Below are 22,393 nucleotides of genomic sequence, written 5' to 3'. Positions count from 1 at the left end.
ACCTGACCTGAGCACTGTGAAGCCTGCCATTACGAAACCAAGATTTCGAAAGTTGAACGCAAGTTAATCCAGTTGAATTTATAACATGAATCTGGTCTGAAAATGAATAGTACTTGAAAAATGACAACCATAATTTCGAATATGGAACATTTGTTTAGTTAATCATTTCAGAACGGTCACGAAATCATATAGTTGGACCAATTTTGTACGGATCAGGGCACATTGACTTCGGTGATAATTTTTGAACCTTGAAACAGATTTTTACAATGTCTCACGATTGATTCACGTTTGCAGAAGGAGCTTTAAGCATAGAAGTATGGGGTCACAGAAGCACCGGGTTCTCACGAAGTAGGCCAGGCTGGGAAGTGGAGCAGCAACAGTTGGCTAAGGCAAGATCGCTAGCCGATCGGTGGGCGGAATTGACTAGGAAGATTGAGCTCTGGGTTGAGATCCAGGAGCTGAATGAACAGGGAGAATACACGCCAATCGAAGTCGTCAGCAAGCCTGACATGCTGACAGGTGAAGTAACTGGAAACAATGTTTTTTTTTTCAAACAAAAGAAAAGGAATCATCTAATTTTCGAATTGCCTCTCTGACCTTGCATCCCTGTTCAGGCGGTGTTTACCAACTCCGGCAAGGACAGCAGCGGCGAATTCAAGTCCGCGTAAAACCGGTTCAGAACTCTGGTACACTGCCGATTATTTGTCAATCGATTTTAAACGTCGCTGTCGGCTCCGTTTCGGTCAGAAATCGTCTTCAAAAACCTTTGGACAGCTATCAGGAGGAAGATCTCAGCGTTCTCAGGGAAAAGTGGAGCGAGGCCTTGATGCGGCGGAGGCAGTATTTGGATCAGCACATCACGAAGCTTATTGATAAGCAAGGTGAGTGAATTAATCGCTTTGTGAATTAATTCGTCATAATCAAATTCGATTTCATTGCTATGCCTCAAACCAAGTGATCATCCAATTATCCTTTCATATGTGGATTTTTCTTGCAGATAAGACAGAACAAGACATTGAGAGAGAACAGAGTCTTCTCGATCAGTGGGTCAGTCTCACAGAAGAACGGAACGCGGTCCTCGTTCCGACTCCTGGATCAGGAATTCCTGGTGCGCCCGCTGACTGGACCCCTCCACCGGGCATGGAGCCACACATTCCTGTACTCTTCCTCGATCTAAATGGTGAGTGAAAGATTGATTAGAGAATTTACTGGGAGATCATAGAATACTGACTAAAGTGAAGATAAATTTACTTACTGATTGTACAAAGTTGTTGTATAATAAAAAGACATCTATGCATCGTCCATAAAACTGAGAGCTGATAATTATAGTTTTATCGCTTCACAGCCGATGATCTCTCGACGCATCAATCAGGAGAAGAAGTCTCCGTTACAGGATTGAACTCTATACTGCCAAAAGAGCATGGGAACAAGTTTTACAATCTGCCAATTATACGACATCTGGAAAAAGATGTGTGCGCTATAGCCGCCTGGGACTCCAGCATACACGATAGCGTCAACTTGAATCGAGTCACCGAAGGTATGTTCTACAAATTTGCTCCAAGTTCAGCTTTGATTTAGATCGAGCCATTCAATGTTAGCACTTTAGAATCATCAGAAGACCTAAATTTTCGATTGTAAAGGAATTTGCGATACAACCTAAGGCACTGATACTGAATACAACAAATGAAGCATGTAAAGTTTTTAAAACAGCTTAACATTTGAAATTTTAGCCAACGAAAGAGTTTACCTGATCCTGAAGACAACTGTTCGTCTGTCACACCCGGCGCCTATGGATTTGGTGCTACGAAAGCGACTAGCGCTAAACATCTACAAACGGCAAAGTATCACAGACAGATTTTTCAAACGGATAGTTCGAACAGACTGGTTATCACAAAGCGGTGTGACTTATGAAGTCGTATCGAACATACCAAAAGCCAGTGAAGAACTTGAGGATCGTGAAAGCCTTGCTCAAATTGCAGCAAGTGGAGAGGACAGCAATTTGTCTGATGGTGAAACTTACATCGGTGAGTTGAAAATTTCAGACAGCTTGAATCTCAAAAATACTTGCTATTCTAGCATGCATTCTTTATTTTTTACCTTCAAGTCATCACACAGATTATCCTTCACTATATTTTCCTAATTCCAGAAAAATACACGCGAGGTGTTTCCGCCGTTGAGAGCATATTAACCTTGGATCGCTTGAGGCAGAGCGTTGCGGTCAAGGAACTCCTTCAGGCACAGGGACAGCCTTTGATGCGCAAAACAGCAAGCGTACCAAACTTCTCCCAGGTACTACAGCCCCTTCGACGTCTCAGACTCACCGTATGCTTTTCCTTTAATTTTCAGCAGTGCTTGATTCTTTTTTCTCCTAATCCTCATTTCAGTATTTTCCTTACGCTCCACTTTATTTTTTTTTTTTACTTTGCAATACTCTGATATTCCTTAGACACAATTTCTTTCACTGAAAATTAGTCGCGTTTCAAAGTACCATTGAACATAAATTGTGATTCACGTAATTTCATTCATAGACGAAATTTATAACAGTAGCTACTAGCTAATGACATTGCTAAATATGATCTGATTTTTATATTTCAAAATGCTAAAGACGGTTTGCAGTTCTATATCATAAAATTTGCACAGATTTTTAGCAAATAACAAATAGATATTTGAATAGTTTGTAAATATTATTCGCTGCAGCGCAATTGTACTTACATCAACTTTCAGAAAGTTTTATTAAAACTTTGTGACTTTTAACTACAGTAATGAATTATATTTCAGAATAACGTAAGTCAATTTCTGCTAAAAATTGAGGCAATAAAATAGGTATATTCTATTAACCAGACATTAGCCTTCATGGAAATTTGTTTATGTAACTCAAGTATTGTTCATATATCCTATGCGCGTGCGATTTGTACATAAATTAATCGTTACTACGACAATATAGAAAAGAGCATTTCTTAGTACTGGGGAGTAAAAGCACACTTTTTTTACTCTACAATAAAAAAAAAGAACTTGTAAACCGTACTTTTGATATATACATGGGTAAAGTATCGTGTGTACCATGGAGGTCAAGTAGGTCGGTTTCATTGAACATAAGTTTCCAATATTCATCTTCAGTTGAAATACGAGTCTACGTCTGTACCTCATATTGCATACTTACATTCAGTAAAAAAACATACTTTTGACGTGTAATCTACTATTTTTTTCATTTGTTTACGTGTAATCTACTATTTTTGACTCATTTGTTTAATGTAAATCTTACCAACCCCCTTTTTCCCTGTACTTAATACACAGTGTCTTCTGATCGCCAAACAACATTGCTTTTTCAATTATCACAGATCATGAGATTTGATACATCGATGGATTCACTGGTGAACGTTACTCGTTCGGAGAGTGTAACAGACCTAAATTCTGAACTAAACGGGCTGCCTTATCCACGGAGGCCGTCAACGGGTCACATCAGAAATGACGACAGTAATTTCTTACCTACACCGCCGAAGCCATATGGACTTGGTAAGAAAATTGATCATACAAATTTTTTACTTGTCAGGCAAAGAAAAACTTACACCTAAGGAATATGACGTTATGATAGGCGTAATATAATTAAATCAACAAATTATTTAAATCGTGCTACGATTGTTGCTATTTATTCTATGCTTTCTTGAAGATACGATTTGTTGAGAATTTCAGGCTTTATAAAAAAAAGAATATTGTCACCATCGTTTTTCACCATGAATTTTTTTCACTTTGAATTTGTTTCTGCGCTTTTTGTGTCTTTAAGAGTTCATAGAGCTTGCGGTTATTTCCTGGTTAGAGGATTTTAATCATCTTTAATTCCACTTTTCATAATTGTTTATCACTTATAATCCCAAATGTTCGTTATGCCTTGAAAAACCAAAATCCAAGCACTTCAGTTCGCCCGGTTTTCCAGATTCTTGACTGGATCACTGGTACAACCGACAATGGAATTATAGTTTTTTATCAATAATTAATTCGATATTTAATTGCATTCTTCATTTCCGCTTAATTGTAAGTCTTCTTAAAGTTACCACCATTACTATTACTATTATTACTGTTATTATCATTAAGTACGATTTAGCTGTGTTAGTTATTTAATCATATCCGTTTTCTTCTGAGATGTGGCTTGTGTGGTGTTTCTCAATATTTCGATATTTCACTTGATTCACAAAAATTTTTTGCCATTTACCAACGTCCCCAATAAAATTTTTTCCCCTATTTGCTATTACATTCGTGCTTTAATGATAATAATATTATTATTCTTATCATTTTTATTTTACTAATGTTGCTCACATTTTACCCGTACCTACACGATATTTATACCCATTGCTTTATTTATATTACATTTTTCTGGTATAACGAAATGCGCCTCAATTCTATATCAGCACTTGCCTTTCATATTTCGAGCTCACAAAATAATTCTTCAAACAGTCGTCGATATGGGATATTTGATTATTATTTAAGGGAAAACCCCTTTACATGCTATATTTCGTGTTTACTACAGTCTTCAACATTTTGATTCTTCAGTTGTAATTTTAGGCATCATAATCTCTGTTCTGATTTGCAATTCAAGTTGTAATTCTGATTCGAGATAAATAATTAATACTGTTGTTATTGTTATTATGAAAATCCAATGAATGCTGATACCAAGGTATCAATAACTTTTGCACTCCAATGTACACTGGTGTTTCAAGCCTTACAAAATCCTTGAAGTTCTATGAAATCACATGAAAATTGAAGTCTATGAAGCGTTGTCAATTATCCTGAAACTCTCGAAGTCTTCTAAGGCCTAAATAAATGTCAGGAAATCCGATTTTAAATGATTTCAAACCTTTGAACCCTTATAAAAACTTTCAAAGTTCGCGAAATCAATTGAAATCTTATTAATTCCCATTCAATATTTTATGCAATTCCAAGAAATCTTGTAGAATTCAGATAAAATCTTATGAAATCTAACAATGGAATCTTATGAAACTCCCAAAGTCGTGAAGCATAGTGTACTCAATTTTCTTTTAGTGATTGATCCCTTGGCTATTATCAACGAAGTTATTAAAGAATTGTCACCTCTAATAATTATAGTCGATAGTTGATTATTTCGATGAGCAACATTGCCAATTACCTTGTCTAAATAATTCTGGTTACCTTAACGTTTGTCATTTTTTTTCACCTTACAGCTTTTGTCACGTTGTTACCTACGTAACCATCGCTTTGCTCACCTTCAATCCAAAGTATTTTAATCTTGACACAGTTTTGAATTGAAATTATACATCAATCAAATTGCATTATTCGCTACGAACAATTTGAAAGAACTTCGTTGCCATTAATTTGGAGTGTAAAGTTGAGCATCGCAATGCCATTTTCACAAGTCTGCCTAGTGTTTTAGCGATTGACACTAAAGCTTGACCACTTATCAGTCACATAAAAGATGAAGAAAAAAAAAAAGAAAGAGATATAAATCTTACATTCGGCACTTGACAAGCGTGAACAAGTTTTAAATTTAAGTCTTATAAATTCTAAATAAAAAAATACTAATCTTGTCGTTAATAAGAAACTAATCAATTTATGCAACTTGTCTGTTCCTCTGTTTAACACTACGACTACTACTTCTACTACTATTTCGGCCCATCCAAGGCTCCATTCTGAACTCAGGTAAAATGGAGTCTTGATTTGATATTTAATTGATGCCGTACAATTACGGGCGATGATGATGATGATGATTAGTAACTCTGTTTCGTGAGTGGTTGAGTCTGTCTGTTGTTTATTCAATTTTACCGCCTGCATCTAAAAGTCAAGTATGCTTTGTACATTTGTTATAACAATGTTCGGAGTAGTTGGCAAAAAAAAAAAAAAAAAAAACTGAAAAAAAAACCAAACCATATTGAACAGCATGCGTTATTAATTGATTACTCGGATGTTTTACATCCCACTAAATTGTGTAAAACATATTCACGCACATTTCGAACATTGTGAAAAATATTTAGCAATAATAATTGTACTACATTGGTTTGATTTGAAATCGCTTTTAATCATTGCTGATTACCTAGTTGCACGTCAATGTATGTTTCGCTAGTTCGCAACCTCTTATTTTAATCGATTAGCGTGTTTGGCTCACATTGAGTCGTTCATTAACTGAGCTAGTGTGTTGCTAGGTATCGTAGTATCATAATACCACAACATGTTCGCCACTGTGTATATATATGTATATATATATATATACAAGTATACGTATAATAATTATCACGAAATTGTTCAACACAAAACACTAAGAATGATTGCCCGTTGTTTATACACATCAGCTGCCTAGTCATACCGGAAATCATCTCGCCTGCATTTTAAACTTTTATTACAATTTAAATGCCTACGCTGAATAGGTGTAGCGAGAAATTTTACTCAGTATTTAACTCACATTTACGAAATGATTTCCATCGAACCAGTTGTATTAGGTATATTAATTATTATTGAACAATAACTGATGTTTAATGTATATGTGTGTGTGCGCGTGTTGGATGCTTGACATAATGGAATAACATGCAAGAAAACTAAGTATATATGTATATATGATGTTGTATACTCGCGTACATGTGAATTTCGCCTTCTATGTTCTTGCAAACAGTATAAGGTTGTTTTCTCAATCTTTTTTATACAGAAATCATTTCTTAGGAGATGTAAAAACTTTGTGTAAAACTTGAGACAAGCAATGTTTTCAAGACATTCGGCGTCAGGCGAATTTGCACAAGGTGGCAGAAAATCAACATGGCCGCTTTTGAGCCACTTCAAATTTTATTTTGGCTCTATGATCGTTTTTTTGCCTCGATAACTATCTATCAATAATTCATCTTAAACAGAATGATGGCAGGAGTAACTTGAATATCACTTGAAAATTACCTGTGTTATAGAAATTGAGAATTCAGCCTGTGAAATTCACTTGCACGTCAGGCATAATAACGAATTAATCGTAATCGGTTACACTTTTGCTTCGTTAAGAATACAGATACTTCAGATTTATAGACATACTATCAACTAATGCCAATGTATCGAAGTTACTGCCAAAAACATTCAATAGGTAGAAAATCTCAAATCTTAACTCTCTCAGGATAGTATTTAGATGAATTTCAGACAATAATGTTGAACGTTAAATCGAACGCGACGAAAAGACCGTGGATAAAATATCTGGCATTTCCGCACTGCATGTATGTTATAAAGTTAGTATATTTAATCAAGGAGATTATAATGGTATTCATTCAATGTGTACATAATTGCGAGTCCTTAGACAAGCTAGTTATTCCGAAATTAAAGTTTATTACGTTTTTAAATCGACTAAATGGTAAAATCTAGAGTCCTTGAATGAGATAATATTTTTTCCCTAAGGAGAAGAGTTACACGTCACTCGTTTGATTCCGTGCCATTCTGTTCCCATTTCTATTAGCAAACTGTTATTAAAGTAAATATATAAAATACGAATAGCTCGTAGCTTGATAGTGAGAATTCTTGTAATAAATCCGTCTGTCTCGTTTCAGCGAGACCAACATTCCTGAATTTGAACCTGAATCTCAACTCACTGACACGTCTGCAACAGTCCACCTCCGCCAAGTGTAGGTGACCATCGCCATTCGCAGCTCTTTTGAACCTTTCTTGAAATTCATTTTTCGCTAGCAGATGATTGAAAGTTTTGTCTTCACATTTGATAAGCAATCATTTCGAGAGGGCTGCGTTGGTTGCTGTTGTAGCTTTTTTCTCGTTAGATTTTGGTTTTCCTTTTTGTACTTTTTGTTCCAGTCTTGGTTTATCAACTTTACCCAGATAACAATGTGTATCTTAAATCTTATAGCAACATGACAGTAATACTTGCAAAGTATTGCTAGCAATACTAGAACAAGGCGTGTCCTCAATTTCTATCAAAATTCGAACAAATTATTCTGACGGACACGTGTCAACAAAACATCCGTCTAACGCAAGCAAGCCTTGCTATAAGGATGAAATAACACAAGAATTAGTGCAGTACATTTGCTGTGCAAAAATTTGAACCTGACCTTTGTGGCGAAAAGGCAACGAAAATTCCAGGATGCTATGTACTACAGCCTTTTTACATTGACACACTTGATTATCTGGGTAGTTCAAGTTTAATGCTTGTACAGCTCGTAGTTATCACATTTAATTTTATTTTAATTTGTTTATTTTTACAGCCTAATATATTCCAATTTCAACAAAGTGGTTTCAAGATCATTTGCAATTTAAAAAAGGTTCCACCTGTTCAAATGAAGATCGAATCTTAATGGGTTTTAGGAACGATATTTACAATTTGATTTTACTGTAATAATTTAATATCTTCGTCAAAAAGGTTATTTTTAATAACTTGTGAATCTCCCGTTTGATATTTTCAAATTTTACATCAGTAATACTAATTCTGCGAAAAAATATTTCAATTTGAATTTGGAATATCATAGCATAATTATATTTAAAATTTACAGCATGGTGTATAATTATTATTATTATTTTATTTCTTGTATATAATTACGTTTGTTATTTTACTTCTGTTTCATGTATATTTTTTATGTAGTTGTTTCTCAGAACCGACCTGGCACTGTTACTTGATACGATGAAATGCTCGTGAGCCAAAACCTAAAAATACGATTAATTCAATTCGGGTTTTTCAATTGAATGATTCAAAGTTTGTTGTGGAATGGAGGCTATAGATTGGGGATTAAATTTTTTTAATCTGTGGCCAGATCGGCCCTGAAATGTGTGAAATTTCTCAATTAAGAGATGGTTTTTGGTGCTAAAATGAATACAGGCTGTTTTTGTAGCATCTCCGAACATCGTCGCAGGAAAACTCGGCCTCAGAATGACTACGCTTCACGAGGAAACGTCGAATGCTGCTAACCAGCCGGCTACTCCTACTCCGATTTACTCCCCGTCACGAGAAGATGATGCTGACAAGAGCGACACCGGTTACTCAGAATACGAGGCATACCAAGTAAGTATTGGTGAGACGTTTGTTCGCAAATTGTTGCTAGCAAGTATCTGAATTCAAAATACTTAAAAATCTGTTGCAAGAAGTGTTTGTTCGTGCCCTAGGAATTATCGGAAATTATATCAATCAAGAAAAATTTTTTATATCCGCAAAAAATTATTTCACTCTTTTATTCTGAGCCTCAATTTCATTGGTATTATCAACGTGATGTCCGTGTTGAATATTTTCATATTTTAAACAAGTCTACATTTCAATGTTAATAATTTTTTACGTTTTACAGTTTTTTCAGGTGTTCATTTACACGAGTTGTGTTTAAAGTCCTGTAAAATCCTTCAAGTCTTATCAAATATTTTTAGTATTTTAAAGTCTCTTAGTTCACTCTCCTGAAGTTATATGAAATTTTATTAAATACCCTGAAATCTCACGAAGTTGTGTAAAATCTCATGAAATCCCTAACATCTTACTGAATTCTTTGAAGTACTGTGAAAACCGTTAGAATCTTATGAAATCCTTTGCAATCCTATGGAGTCTTGTAAAATCTGATGGAATTCGACGTATCCCTTGGAACCCTACGTAATGCTTCAAAGTCAGTGAAATTACGTGAAGTCAAATAAAGTTTCATGAAGTCTTACGAAACTTTGCGCAGTCTTTCGAGGTTCTTTAAATTTCACGAAGTTGAATGAAATCCTTTGAAGTTTTTATTATACGAAGTTAAATAAAATCTATTAAAATCGATGAAATCTGTTGAAATCCTTGAAGTATTGAAGATTCTGTAATTGCGAGTTATTTTTTTTTAATCATTGTCCTCAAGTTTTTGACATTTACAAAATGCTTGATCATCTTGAGAATTTAGGAATCGGTGAGAATAAAAATATGTAGAAAAAAAGAAGGGTTCCATCCGCATTCAAAAAAATCTACTTTCATATTCTTGTGGTAATCAATGATTACTTTAATTGTTTTTAGCCATCGTCCAAGCCAATGAAACCATTAACAGCATCGCGGACGTTGGATTCTCTTGTCGAGCTTCAGTCAGCAAAGATAAACACGCCAAGTATGAGCAGCAGTGGATACGGTTCCCAAGCAGTTTCATCGACAAATTTAACATCAGAGGATTCAATATCCATAAAATCAATCAGCGTCGATGAGACTCCAGATTTGGAATACCGTAACCTCCTGGATCACAAACGGACAGACAAGATGGACAGCTCTTTGGTCGAGGAGACACCTGAGGAGCATTTAGAAGACCTGAATTCAACACTCGGTGACATCAGCATTAGCCAAAACGATGACGGCCATGCGATAGGTCAGTTTTGGGAAATGGTCTTCTTGACGTCGGATCTAAGACTTTTAGGGTTCAATCTGACAAAAGTTTAGGGATGTGCCGGATATTTTATACTATTCAGCAGGGAAGCCAGATAATACTCGGTGAAAAATTATGTGGCCAGAGGTTGGAAACGTGAAAAAATTGGAAATAAACAGATCGGCAAAAAATTTTAGATTAGCACTAATACCTGTTGAACTTAGAAAACGGGTTTGAAGTCATTTCCGTAATTCCTTTTCTACAAGAAGTACCCCAATATCTTTTTTTCTGATCTATATATATATATATGAGTTTTCATATCTTTATTGTTATTATTTTCGGATCCAACAGAAGTGACAAGGGGTTGCTTGGACCAAAATCAAGACACCTACATGGAAGATGCGAATGAAAACGTTGTTGAACTTGAAAGGGACAACAATGACAACACAATGAACAAAGCCAACACCGAACAGAGCAGTGAAACTATGGCGAATCAGGAACAAGAAGACAAAAACAACAGCGACAAGAAAATTGAAATCGAAGTCAGCCATGCTTCAAACTCCGACGAAGACAGTCCCGCTGATGGAACCTCAGTTGTCCGCTCAAAATTAACTCCTGGCAAAGTAAGCCAGAAATTTGAATAATAACAATAATAATAATAATAATAATTCATCGAACCTGCAGAAAAGCATTAAAATCTTAAAATTATTATAAATTATAAGGATGTTAAATAATGGATAAAAATTATAGTGATGGTTTATTTTAAAAATTTTCAATCTGCGTCAGGTTGTCAGAAGGAGAAAAACTTCCGGCGGTGGTACAAGGCCTACTAGTTATCAGCATCGAGCATCGTTTCCAATGGTCCGTCCCCAGTTATCAGAAAGCAAGGCGGCTGCTCGTTTGGAACAGTCTTTACAGCCTGGAATGCCTTACGAAAATGGGGACAACAGTTCTTCGGAAAGAATCGACGGTGGGAAGATAAATTAAATGATTGATTGAATAAAATTTTTTATATTTTTTCAGTTTTGGTAAATGATCATTTATACATGATAAGTAAAATTCTCTTCCTTGATACACAATGAAATATTACACTTTGGCATCCAGAAAATTTTGTCAAGAGCTGTTCTGATGGAATGTTTTGCCAGTTCAATTTCCTTGCTACGGATTATTGGAGTTCCATATTAATAGCGAGAAAATTTTAGAATCATTCCACATTGTTTATCATTCAACATTACCTTAAAATATTTCATCAGAGAAATGTAAAAATGGCATAGATTTAGTTTTGTAATATCGTTCCTCCTGTTTAGTAGATGATACAAGTGACAAAAGTTCAGCGTTTGGGTCCCGGCCTGATTTGACGAGAATCGAGACTCCGCTGCCCGATTGGGTAATAATTGGCGAATCGGTTTTGGTGCGCCCCTACAGTTCCTCCGGTGTCATAGCATATGTTGGCGCCACGGAGTTTGCCTCTGGAAACTGGATCGGTGTTGAATTGGATGCTCCGACAGGTAAATTCAAAAGCATATTCCAAGAGATCCCGGCGACTCAAAGAAACAGTCCCTATTTCAAAGAAAATTTTATCGAAGTTAGCGAATAAATTTCTCAGAAATATTCTATGTTCTCGCACAGTTCTCGAGATAAATTCTTTATTATTTGTCAAAAAGCTTCAATGGTTCTGATAATATTTACGGAATTTCAAGCGATTCCAGAGAGCGTTTAAAAACAATTCTTTTTCATTTTGAACCTCATATTCAACTGGAAGTCTAAAAAAAGCTCCGAGTTCTGATCTTTGTGTCGATTCCGATCTTGCCCTACAGACCAGTGCTGTCCCATCCTCCCCTACATTCATCGTGACAAGGTGCTCAAAGAACAATTTTCCATTGCTATTTGTTATCGTTACATGTTTTGGACGTGGTTTTGAATTTTCTTTCAGGGAAAAATGACGGCACTGTACAAGGCCACAGGTATTTCACGTGCCGACCTAAATATGGAATATTCGTTAAAGTTGACAAGCTGATTCAGGACAGGCGAGGCAGGGCTTTGCGGTCCTACACCAAACAGGAAACAACTCCGCCACCAAGTGCGTCAATGCGTAGGAGCGCCAGCAGAGGTAAGAGGCACAATTTATGTCAACTACTACTAACTTAAACTTGCCTGTGTGACTTTATTGAGGTTGGCGATTCGACTACTTTTCATAATGAAGTCAAAGCTGAAGGTTCCAATTAGCCGCCAAACACCCTAAACTTTCTTTAAGTCGAAGTAACATTTATCGCTTAGGATTCTGTAAAAGTATCACATTTATATCGGCAGAGTTTTTCTAAGAATCTCCTCCAACTCGTCGCTACTTTCGTGTACCACTTTTCAAACACAGAGATTGATCTCTTTACTCTTACTCCCTGATTAGGATTCTTAGTTGAGGAAATGTGACGTTGAGATGGGCAAACAGTGTTTTTTTTTTATTAAGCTAATCTAACAAATACAGAGGCACAAAATGCAGCATGAAAGCTGTTAGACTTTTCTAAACATGCGTGAAAATCGACTTTTATAATTAAATACAACGTCCATGACAGTCGCCAGTTGGTGTCTTTTCAATTAGAATTCTAATATGAGAAAAGTACGATCAGTTTAGGAGCGTAGCTTTAGAACTTGATTTCTCTGTTGGAGAAAAGGTAGTTCAAAATCTAGAAAAATTCGGAAAACTTTTCCGAGGATTACTGCACTAATGCAATTTTCAATTTTTTTAAATCTAGAAATCTGGAACATGGGATTCTGAAAGTGCAACGTGCAATCTCGGAAACGTATAAAGCTAGACGTAGTAGTATTGGCTGCAAGCTTGCAGAGAAATTACCACTATAGAATTCCATTAACAGCTAATCGAACAAAAATAAATGGCACCAGTCGCTACTTTATGCTTTGTATTCGTTTCCCCACTACAGTGTTGGACCGATAGATGCACCAGCTAGTATTACGCTGTTTGCCTGTTATTGATACACAATGCATGTATTTCCATAGTGTGGTATTGATTTGCGAAAAATCAAACTTGACCTGTGATGACGGACTGTGAAAAAAACACGTTTTTCAACCTATAAGTGATGATAGCTACTGTTGCTAATTTTTTTTTTTTTTTTCAGTAACGAGCAATGCATTATTGAACTCGTAAGACTCTAAGCTTTCGACAATTTTTACAAATTTTGGGCTACTTTTTTTTTCAACAAAGATATCGAGCTCCAGAGCTATGCGTCAGAACTTTCTCCGCCTACAATTGTACAGTATCGTTGACTGAAGATATATAAAACTATTCAGCCTTGGGCTAATACTTCCTGCGGCTGAGTGAGTCCAAGTTTCGTTCGAGGATAATTCTGTTGCTCTGCATTTACTTACCCTTCTTATGCGATCCCAATGTTAAATTGTCTCGGCATAGCAGAATATTGCAATTTCCCTTTAGCTTCTCTTACCATGGCTTTACCCGCAGAGCAAAGTCCAGAAGGTCCTCGTATATACTCAGTCAACGACAGTGTTCAAAAAACAGACACAGGATCAACAAACGATTGAAGATCCTAAAATAAAACTTGACAATATCAAATTATGCTAAATTCTCTCATATTTTTTAATGAATAATCTACATATAGAGTGAAAAATAATGTCAGGATGATTGTCTCATATATAAGTCTTGTAACGACAGTGGTGGGAGTGTGTCTGATTAGTGGCATGGTTTCGATATTGGTCTACGACCGTAATGGGCACCATGGGTACATTAGTTTCATGTGCAACAGAGACGGAAGTAACACTGTCTCTTTTTATACTGCACTCAGCGCATGCGTTACATGCTCGAGCCTTGTTACGTGTACCCGTTTCGCCTCTAGTAAACAATATTTTGTTAACGCACAAAGTAAATACAACTACATGTTCTTCATGATCAAATATAAGTAATTAATTTTTGGTATTATGTTAAAATGAAAACTAACCGCATGAGAAATACAAGCGGCCTAGTAAAAAGGTAGCTTGATTGAGTGCAATTCTCACTGTACACTGATCTATCGGTAGTGACGCACAGAGGCGTTAGTGTGAACGAAAAGCGTTGAAAGAAGAGTGGACACTAAGGATACACCTCCCAGCACTGAAATTTGTCTTCGTTACAAGAGCTGTATTGACAGTGTCTAGGATTTAGGAGATTGAATATTTTCGGACTTCGAGTTTCAATCGAATACCGTACATTTTTAATTTTTCTTTTCTTCTATTCTGTTTATGTTTTTTTTTCTCAACTCTTAGGAGAAGGTCTCCACTCGTTACATCGAAGTCGGAGTCGAGGAGAAGGTCTTTCAACAGTTGGCATGAGATCCTCACCACGAAACAAATGAAATAAATTTAAATAAAATATATTGCTGCGTCACCGAAGGATAAATATACAATCTAATATGATAACAAAGCCAACTCGCTCCGTCATATACCAATTAATATTCAAGAACTTGAACTTAATTTAATTATGTATACGTGAACTAGTATATATCGCTACATATGTATGTATGTACAATGCCCTGCCACACGTGTAGCAATTACGGTGTTTCCAACCCCGTATGATGAATAGATTTATTTGAGGTAGTGCAAAAGTATCGTAGTAATAATAATGATAATAAGAGAAATAATAATAAATGAATCATCATTTTTGTTATTATTACTACTTATTATTATACTTATTGATCATCGACGCAGTATGTGAGACAGGAGGAAACGAAATAAACAAAAGTGGCAGGAGCGAGACGGAAATAACTGTCGAGAGATACCAATGATCGAGGTGTATATATATATATGTTACACAAATACATACACACAACAGATTATTATCATTATTTTTACTATTATTACAATGTTTACAATTCATTCATACGCAGCCAGTCAGTTGCAATAAAAGATAAATAAATAAATTACTAAACAAAATAAAACAAAAAAAATGAAACACGTATGGCAGCAAAGTAGAATAATTCGCGTTGTCGTCGTCGTGTTGTGTATAGAATAGAATCGATATACATGATCATTACGCAGATAGTGTATCGTCATGATGAATCGAGTCACAAGAATTCAATCAATTTCTATAATCATTCCACATTATTTCATAACTTATTTAACGCAATATTAACGTTGATGTTTTAAAGCCATTTTTAACTTGAATTTTAGCTAAGTCTTATTTTTTTAAACGCACTTTTACACAAACACACACATACACATAGAGTTTTCTTACAACTATAAAACAACTGATAAAGAAATAATGATAATTCCAAAAGCATTTTATATGTGCAGGTTGTGTTTGGTTTTACAAATATTTTTACAAAAATTTACGTTGTACGCCGGTAAAGGGTACATGAACAAAATATTAATTGGGAACGTTCTGAGAACGCAGTGAAAGAAATGAAAACAGAAAAAAGATTCATACAATGAAATAAATCAATAAATAAATGACGAATGAATTAGCAAAAATAATTAATACGAAACTGGTCACTTTCCAAAATTGTTCTCGGACAATTTTTGTTTTTACAGCAATGGTTAAGTGCAGCTGATATGATAAGAATAAGGCTAAAAACAAAATGCAATACATTGGAATCACATTAGCGTAGAGTGACATAAAAGTAAATTGAATTGGTATGTTAATCGAAAAAATTGCGAGAAACAAAAAGTATACACATATTTATCGTATTATACTTATATACATATTTATCATTGAGCGACTTAGTTTTTTAAATTAATTTTTTTATATGTATATAATACTTATATATAAATCTATATTTCTGTGTATGTACACATGTATGTATATATACAGGCTTGTTTCATATTATGTTTTCAATTTCCGTAGTGCAATCTATTGAATTCCTCTTTTTACTGTAACATAATTTCCTCTTACATATTATACATACCTAAATATGAATAATTTCCTTGTAATGTTATTGATATTATTTTTAATATTGTTTTAGGTTAAAACGTAATAATTTATATGCTACAAGACACAATAAAAGCTCTATCATTCTACATAACTAGAATACAGTGGTGATGGACAAAAAAAAAAAAAACGCAGGTTTGACCGTTTTTTTTTTTTTTTGCTTTTGTGGTTGAATTTTGAGCAGCTTAAAAATGTAGATTGAGACATCTATATAGCTAATATTTGCAATTACAAGCTTATGTTATATATTTTTTTAATTTAAATACTATTATTCCTATTATTATTATTGTTATTATTATTATTATGATCATAACTGAGGCGATACAGAGTAATAAACGAGCTTGTTCAATTATTTAGGTATAGCTTTATTTTAACTTATTTCTTAATTGAAATTCAATTGCTAATCGTATTTTTTTTTATTGCAATACTATACAATTAATAATATACAATTCTGGGCGGTTGTTGTTTTTTTTTTCTTCTTTTTTTGCTTCAATTTTGTTTTTAAATATCTCAATTCTATCTCGTGTAATAATAGTAAATAAATCATAACTACTCATTACATATATAATATATATATATGTATATATATATATTATATATATTGATTGTGTGTTAGTTTAATTGTTAACAAGATTTGCTCGGGTATTATTATTATTATTATTATTATTATTATTATTATTATTATTATTATTATTATTATTATTATTATTATTATTATACAGTGGCAATTCTTAATGTAATTTTGACCTAGTCTTTGAGTGTGCAAAAAAAAAAGAAAGACAAAAAATGAAAATATATTCTGGCCTCATTGTTGCTTTAGATAATTAGCGGCAGCCACAGAAATGTGATGATTAATGTTCAACTCATATGAAATGAAATGAGAAAAAGGGGATAAAAAAAAAATAAAACGGCAAACGTAAATTCATTATTATTATTATCACTATTTTTATTATGTGGACTACGTAACGTGGAAAGCTAAGTAATCAATTACTCTAGCTAAGTACTTGATACGAATAAAATCAATTGTAACGTACCTACGTAATATTATTATATTATACGTATACGTACATATAATTTTAGATTAAATATTAAATTTGTCCATTGTATATGTACTGAGAGAGAACAAGCAAACAATTCCTGTCCAATTAGAACAATACCAATATTATTACGAACTACTTATACATACATATATACATATGTGTATATGTATATATATATATATATACATATATATATACACGACTAATGAATGAATTAATTATTAATTAAATGTAATATTTATTATAAATACATAATTATTATACATAAGTCGCCTACGCGGTGCAACGATCGCTTTTCTCAAATCGGGTCGGATCAGATCGGATAAATAAGCCTGAATTAGAACTTGAAATACGCGCCGATTCACCCTTAATTATTAATGCTAATATTATTATTATCATTATAAATACTATAAGTGAATTTTTAATTATTATTGTCGTCTTCATTCGTAATTCTTGATTGATTATCACCTTATACATATGTTTGAATTCGGGCCGATCGGGTGGAGCAAACGTTGCGCTGATATGGTCACTGTCCATTTTGGTAATCAAGGTTGTTGAAGAAGTAACACGTATATACCCATACATACTCACACACGTATATTTTCACACATAGACACATGCACACACACAAACACATAAGTATACCGTATACTAGTTTAAATCAAGTATAATACCTGAACGTTGCAGCCATTGCTACATGCGTGTCTGCGCAGGTGAAAAACTGAGAAAATAATAAAAAATTTATTTCAAAAGTTATATTTCATTCATTCGATTTCAAGCCAGCGTTTATTTTAACTTTTCGCGTTTAAATTGAGAAATTGAAGCTTGAGTCGATTTGAATCGTTCTTCGATATTCAAAGTATTCTTCTCAATGTTAGGTAGACTTTGATGAAGAAAATCGTCATCGGCTCGTAAATTCCCGAAGACAAGGTCTTTTGTAAATTGTCATATTGCGAAAGTATATAGCGTGAAGTAAGGCTGAAAAATTTTTAAAACGTCTTTTGGCGACAGCCAAATTTCAAAGATGGCACATAATCAACAATGGCCGCAGTTGAGCCGGTTGAAATTTTAAATCAGCTCAACGATCAGTTTTCGCACTTGGGAAGTAGTGAGTGGTATTTCACGCAAAATTAGACGGTGGCAAAAGTGCCTAAAAAACCAGTCCTCGATATTCTGTTGAAACCTTTGTGCGAGGCTGGCTCTTTAACTGTCAAGTACATCGAGTCAAAGCATCAGAGAAAAGAAGATCTAACTAAGCCCAATTCCAGCCAAATTGCAATCTGCAAACTGAGAGAAACAGGAAACGGGAGAAAAAATTCTGTGTAAATGTTTGAGAATTTTTGGTTTATATCATGAACATTTATAAAATGAACAAGATTTATGATGTATTTGAATTTTGAAAGTAAAGTTGAATTAATGGCGTTCACACTGACACAAGATTGCTCTGTCTGTGCATTGGAATACCTTTACGACTGTTTTGAATTGGTTCGACTCCGTGGCGTAGGAATAAAATCGATTGGTGAGTATATCTTGGGATACGTAGAGGGATTTGTCGTCTATCAGACATTTGGTAGAAGGAATTGTTGAGGACTCCATTTTTTTTCTTTTTTGTTCTTTAATCATTTGTGCGTCCACTGGTGTGAACTTGTTTTTCTGAAACGTTTTCCCGAATTCGCAGTTTAAATAATGTGTAATTGCTCAATTTCATTAAAAAATAAATTATGAAATATTTCAAACATGATCGGTTTAAAGTAGGCTTTGAACACTTTTCAGTAAAAACCACCGGGGTCGCAATTAACAGATTTGAGCTTCTTGCACGACAACGCATTTAGCATTGGCAGCTGTTGAAGCCCTATTCCATCCCATGATTAAGATAGTGTCCATTTCTACCATAAATTTTAGTACATACATACCTATATACACTCACATATGTATATGTAATCGTCGATTAACCTGTGCTATTGTTTTTATCCTAACTAGATTCTCCGTTTATGTGTATGTATATATATATTTTGAGGAGTTTGGAAATTTTTAAACCCGTACTAACGAAATTTGTGAACACGAATTATCACGTAATATGTATTCAAACACAATATTATAACGAAACACGATCGAAAATTATTGAGCACATACATTGATTCGCTATAGCATAGAGAATTTATTATTAACTTTGAATGTAAAGTAGTTGCAAAATTACAGCATCCAAGATTAAGCTGCGTTCATAGTGTAAATGGTGAAGTTAGATTTGGAAATCGTTTAAGTCTATAACTTTATGTTCTAAAGCTGAATGCTCCATTCATTAAAATTTCTAGTTTTATTTTTTTCGTGATCTGTACAAATGAAATCTTGTACAAATTCTCAGAGCATTCATGAATTTTTTTTTTTGGTTTTGTTTCAATAAAAATAACACGAACGTAAATGGTGAGGTGGCCGAACTTTCACTTAATTAGGATCTTCAATGTATAAAGAATAATATAGTATATAAATTGGTACGGTCAATTCTGTTTCGTTGCATGATTACTGATCATAAAGACCGCTGAAAATTTTGAAACTAAATTCTAGAATGTTAGACAATGCAGTAGACATTTTTTCTCTAGAATATAGATTGTTTCTCATTGTTATACGTAACAAAAATATGTTAGTAATTAATTTTTAAAGGAAATGTGTAGTGATTTAAACGGGAAGAACGATGACAGTAGAACGTCGATTATCCGAACGACCGCTTGATCGTACCTATTATGTACACGCATATTTTACTACAAGGCTATCTACTATTGAAAATAATTTGTAAAAGAAGTCATTGAAATTATCATAAATATGTTATCTATTGGTAAATTGGTAAATAAAAGTTTATAGTTCGACTATTCGAATAAACCGGTTTTCCGAGCACTTGTGTCCCCGAATTAGTTCGGACAATCTGCGTTCTACTGTGTGTTGTATTTCGCCGATAACCAATCAATATTGTTATTGGGAATCAGAGTCGTGTCGTAGCTGGAGGAGTATGGCGTCAAGCCGGCTAATCAGCTGATAGTTTCAGCATCGGTTTTAGCTAAACAATGGAAATGGGAAGAAATAAAAAACTCCGTGCAAGTAGTTAAACTTGCATTTTGTTACACCAAGTTGGTAAAGAGTGAAATTTACGACAGAACACGAAGTTTATTATTAACATGAACTGGCTCGCATGACGCAGTAAACTTTGTGCCGTTTGAGGTTGAATCCGTCGATATTTTGAATCTCAACAATATTGAATACACATATGTATAATCATGGGAAACGATTGTTTATAGCCTTTAGGGCACCAAATATCGGTAGCTATAGAATTTATCTAGGCCAGAAGAATATCTTATAACATGTATATTGTAAGCCGAGTAATTGAACATAGTATAATAGCATTATTTTTTAAAGAGCCAATATTTACGCGGACACAGACGGAGCATCACCAAAATCAACATGTATTATTATTACTGCGTTTATTATCATTATTATTATTAGTACTACTACTATTATTGTTATTATTTATAGAGATGAAAGTGAATAGATACGCTATCCACTGTATTGTGAAATATTACATTTGACTTGGCGTAGTAATCATTGATCGTAAACAAAAAAATGTGTTCTTTAAGAACGATTCAAAATTACCGTAATTATAAGGTGTGTAAATTTTAATTTTTATGAATAATACAATAAATATTATTTAATGCTATATGATGGATAATACATTCAACTATACGATTACAGGTATATAATATTTTCGCTGGAATAAAAATTTGATCGGTTCCTATAAACGCGTTGCAAAATGGTTAGATCTTAGATTTACAAAAGATCCAGGTTGAAGGACTGTAACAAAAAGAAATGCATTCACTCAAAATATGAATGGGCTGAAATGTAAGGGAACACCGAACATGTACTACACAGGTTGAATCTACGCGCCTACGAGTGACTATCACCGGTAGACACCAATTTACTAACACCACAAGGTTGGATAAATGCCCTCTATAGCAGCAGAACGACGTAATTCTACACACAAATTACTACACATTCAAGTTATTACAGCTCTAACTCAATCCAAATACATTGTAAAAGAGTTTTTATGTACAAAACGATGATGCCGGTGCTTGATAGAAGGACGTGGTAGTGGAGTAACCTTACCATAGAAGTATCCACAGATGGTCAAGGAGGGAGCAGGCTCTGGTTAATTGTTAAAGTAGAATTGATTTATTTGGGTAGAAGTACAGAAATTTTCCCTTTTACTTTAAACACACGCCTGCGTCCATACTTAACAATTACATTTCGTATTGATGTATAATTTAACGAAGAGTCAATGAGAGTAAGGCGGTGCATTGGGTATTAGAGAGAAAAGGACTGTAAAGATATTATTAGGAGGATCCTTAACCTGGGCATTGAAATGATCAACTGATCGTTTTGAGTTGATTTTACTGTAACGAAGGGACAGGAAACACAGTGCTATAAGCTGTTGGGCTCTCATTTTGTGATATTGAATCGATCCAGAGTAACGGAAGGAAGAAGAATACTGCGCCACAAGATGGTGGTTTCTAAATTTAACTACCATAAAATCTGTTTAATCAGATTTTCTTTTAACAAAGACCGTGATCAGCCCTGCAAAAAATGCCGGACAGATGAATCGGTCCGGTCTTATATTATCTCTGTTCTGATCCTATCATCTTCTACCTACACATGAACTTATCCATTGACATAGGATTCGACTTAAGTCAGGAATAAAGATTATCAAGAAAAAAAAACGTATAGGATGTCGTATAGACGTATCCGTGCCTACGCGGAACCATCCGACATCCTATGCGGTTTTTGCTTCCGATCTTTGTTCCGGAGCTATTCAAATCCTATGCGCATGGATAAGTTTATGTATAGGTCTGACGCAGCCGGACAAAGAGGAAAGGATCCGAACCGATTCATCTATCCAGATTTTCACCAGGTAGAGTCGGGCCATAAGGTCGTCCCAACACGCTTCCATTAGGTATCAAAAGTTTAGTGCATTTCGTATTTGTGCTATAAGTGTGGACGTAAACAGATTTGGGGGTACTAGGATAGATAAAAGGAAGTGGAGCCTCAACCTGTTCGGAGCTCCACCCTCATTTAGCCCCGGAGAAGTTGAACTG

At 34.5% G+C, this 22,393-nt stretch overlaps 1 protein-coding gene across 9 annotated transcripts in view; it reads left to right on the top strand.

Moving 5' to 3' along the window:
* Positions 1 to 15,127, top strand: part of LOC124404527 (kinesin-like protein KIF13A) — a 32,111-nt gene extending 16,984 nt beyond the window's left edge. For 2 of the 9 annotated variants that reach the window (XM_046878728.1, XM_046878726.1), the window contains exons 14-29: positions 295 to 519; positions 615 to 881; positions 998 to 1,180; positions 1,346 to 1,537; positions 1,731 to 2,024; positions 2,147 to 2,322; positions 3,339 to 3,513; positions 5,650 to 5,667; positions 7,536 to 7,610; positions 8,823 to 8,992; positions 9,953 to 10,292; positions 10,641 to 10,912; positions 11,076 to 11,259; positions 11,597 to 11,797; positions 12,223 to 12,399; positions 14,559 to 15,127. In XM_046878728.1, coding sequence (XP_046734684.1) covers positions 295 to 519; positions 615 to 881; positions 998 to 1,180; positions 1,346 to 1,537; positions 1,731 to 2,024; positions 2,147 to 2,322; positions 3,339 to 3,513; positions 5,650 to 5,667; positions 7,536 to 7,610; positions 8,823 to 8,992; positions 9,953 to 10,292; positions 10,641 to 10,912; positions 11,076 to 11,259; positions 11,597 to 11,797; positions 12,223 to 12,399; positions 14,559 to 14,647 — 3,038 coding nt within the window. In that variant the 3' untranslated portion in view covers positions 14,648 to 15,127. The remainder of the gene's footprint in view (positions 1 to 294; positions 520 to 614; positions 882 to 997; positions 1,181 to 1,345; positions 1,538 to 1,730; positions 2,025 to 2,146; positions 2,323 to 3,338; positions 3,514 to 5,649; positions 5,668 to 7,535; positions 7,611 to 8,822; positions 8,993 to 9,952; positions 10,293 to 10,640; positions 10,913 to 11,075; positions 11,260 to 11,596; positions 11,798 to 12,222; positions 12,400 to 14,558) is intronic. The other 7 variants (XM_046878731.1, XM_046878730.1, XM_046878734.1 and 4 more) reach the window with 4 other exon arrangements.
* Positions 15,128 to 22,393: the final 7,266 nt, after the last annotated feature.

The sequence above is a fragment of the Diprion similis genome, chromosome 3 (genome assembly GCF_021155765.1).
Source record: "Diprion similis isolate iyDipSimi1 chromosome 3, iyDipSimi1.1, whole genome shotgun sequence".
Lineage (NCBI taxonomy): Eukaryota > Metazoa > Arthropoda > Insecta > Hymenoptera > Diprionidae > Diprion > Diprion similis.
Note: the sequence above shows the minus strand (reverse complement) of the source record. Positions and strands in the feature narration are given on the sequence as shown.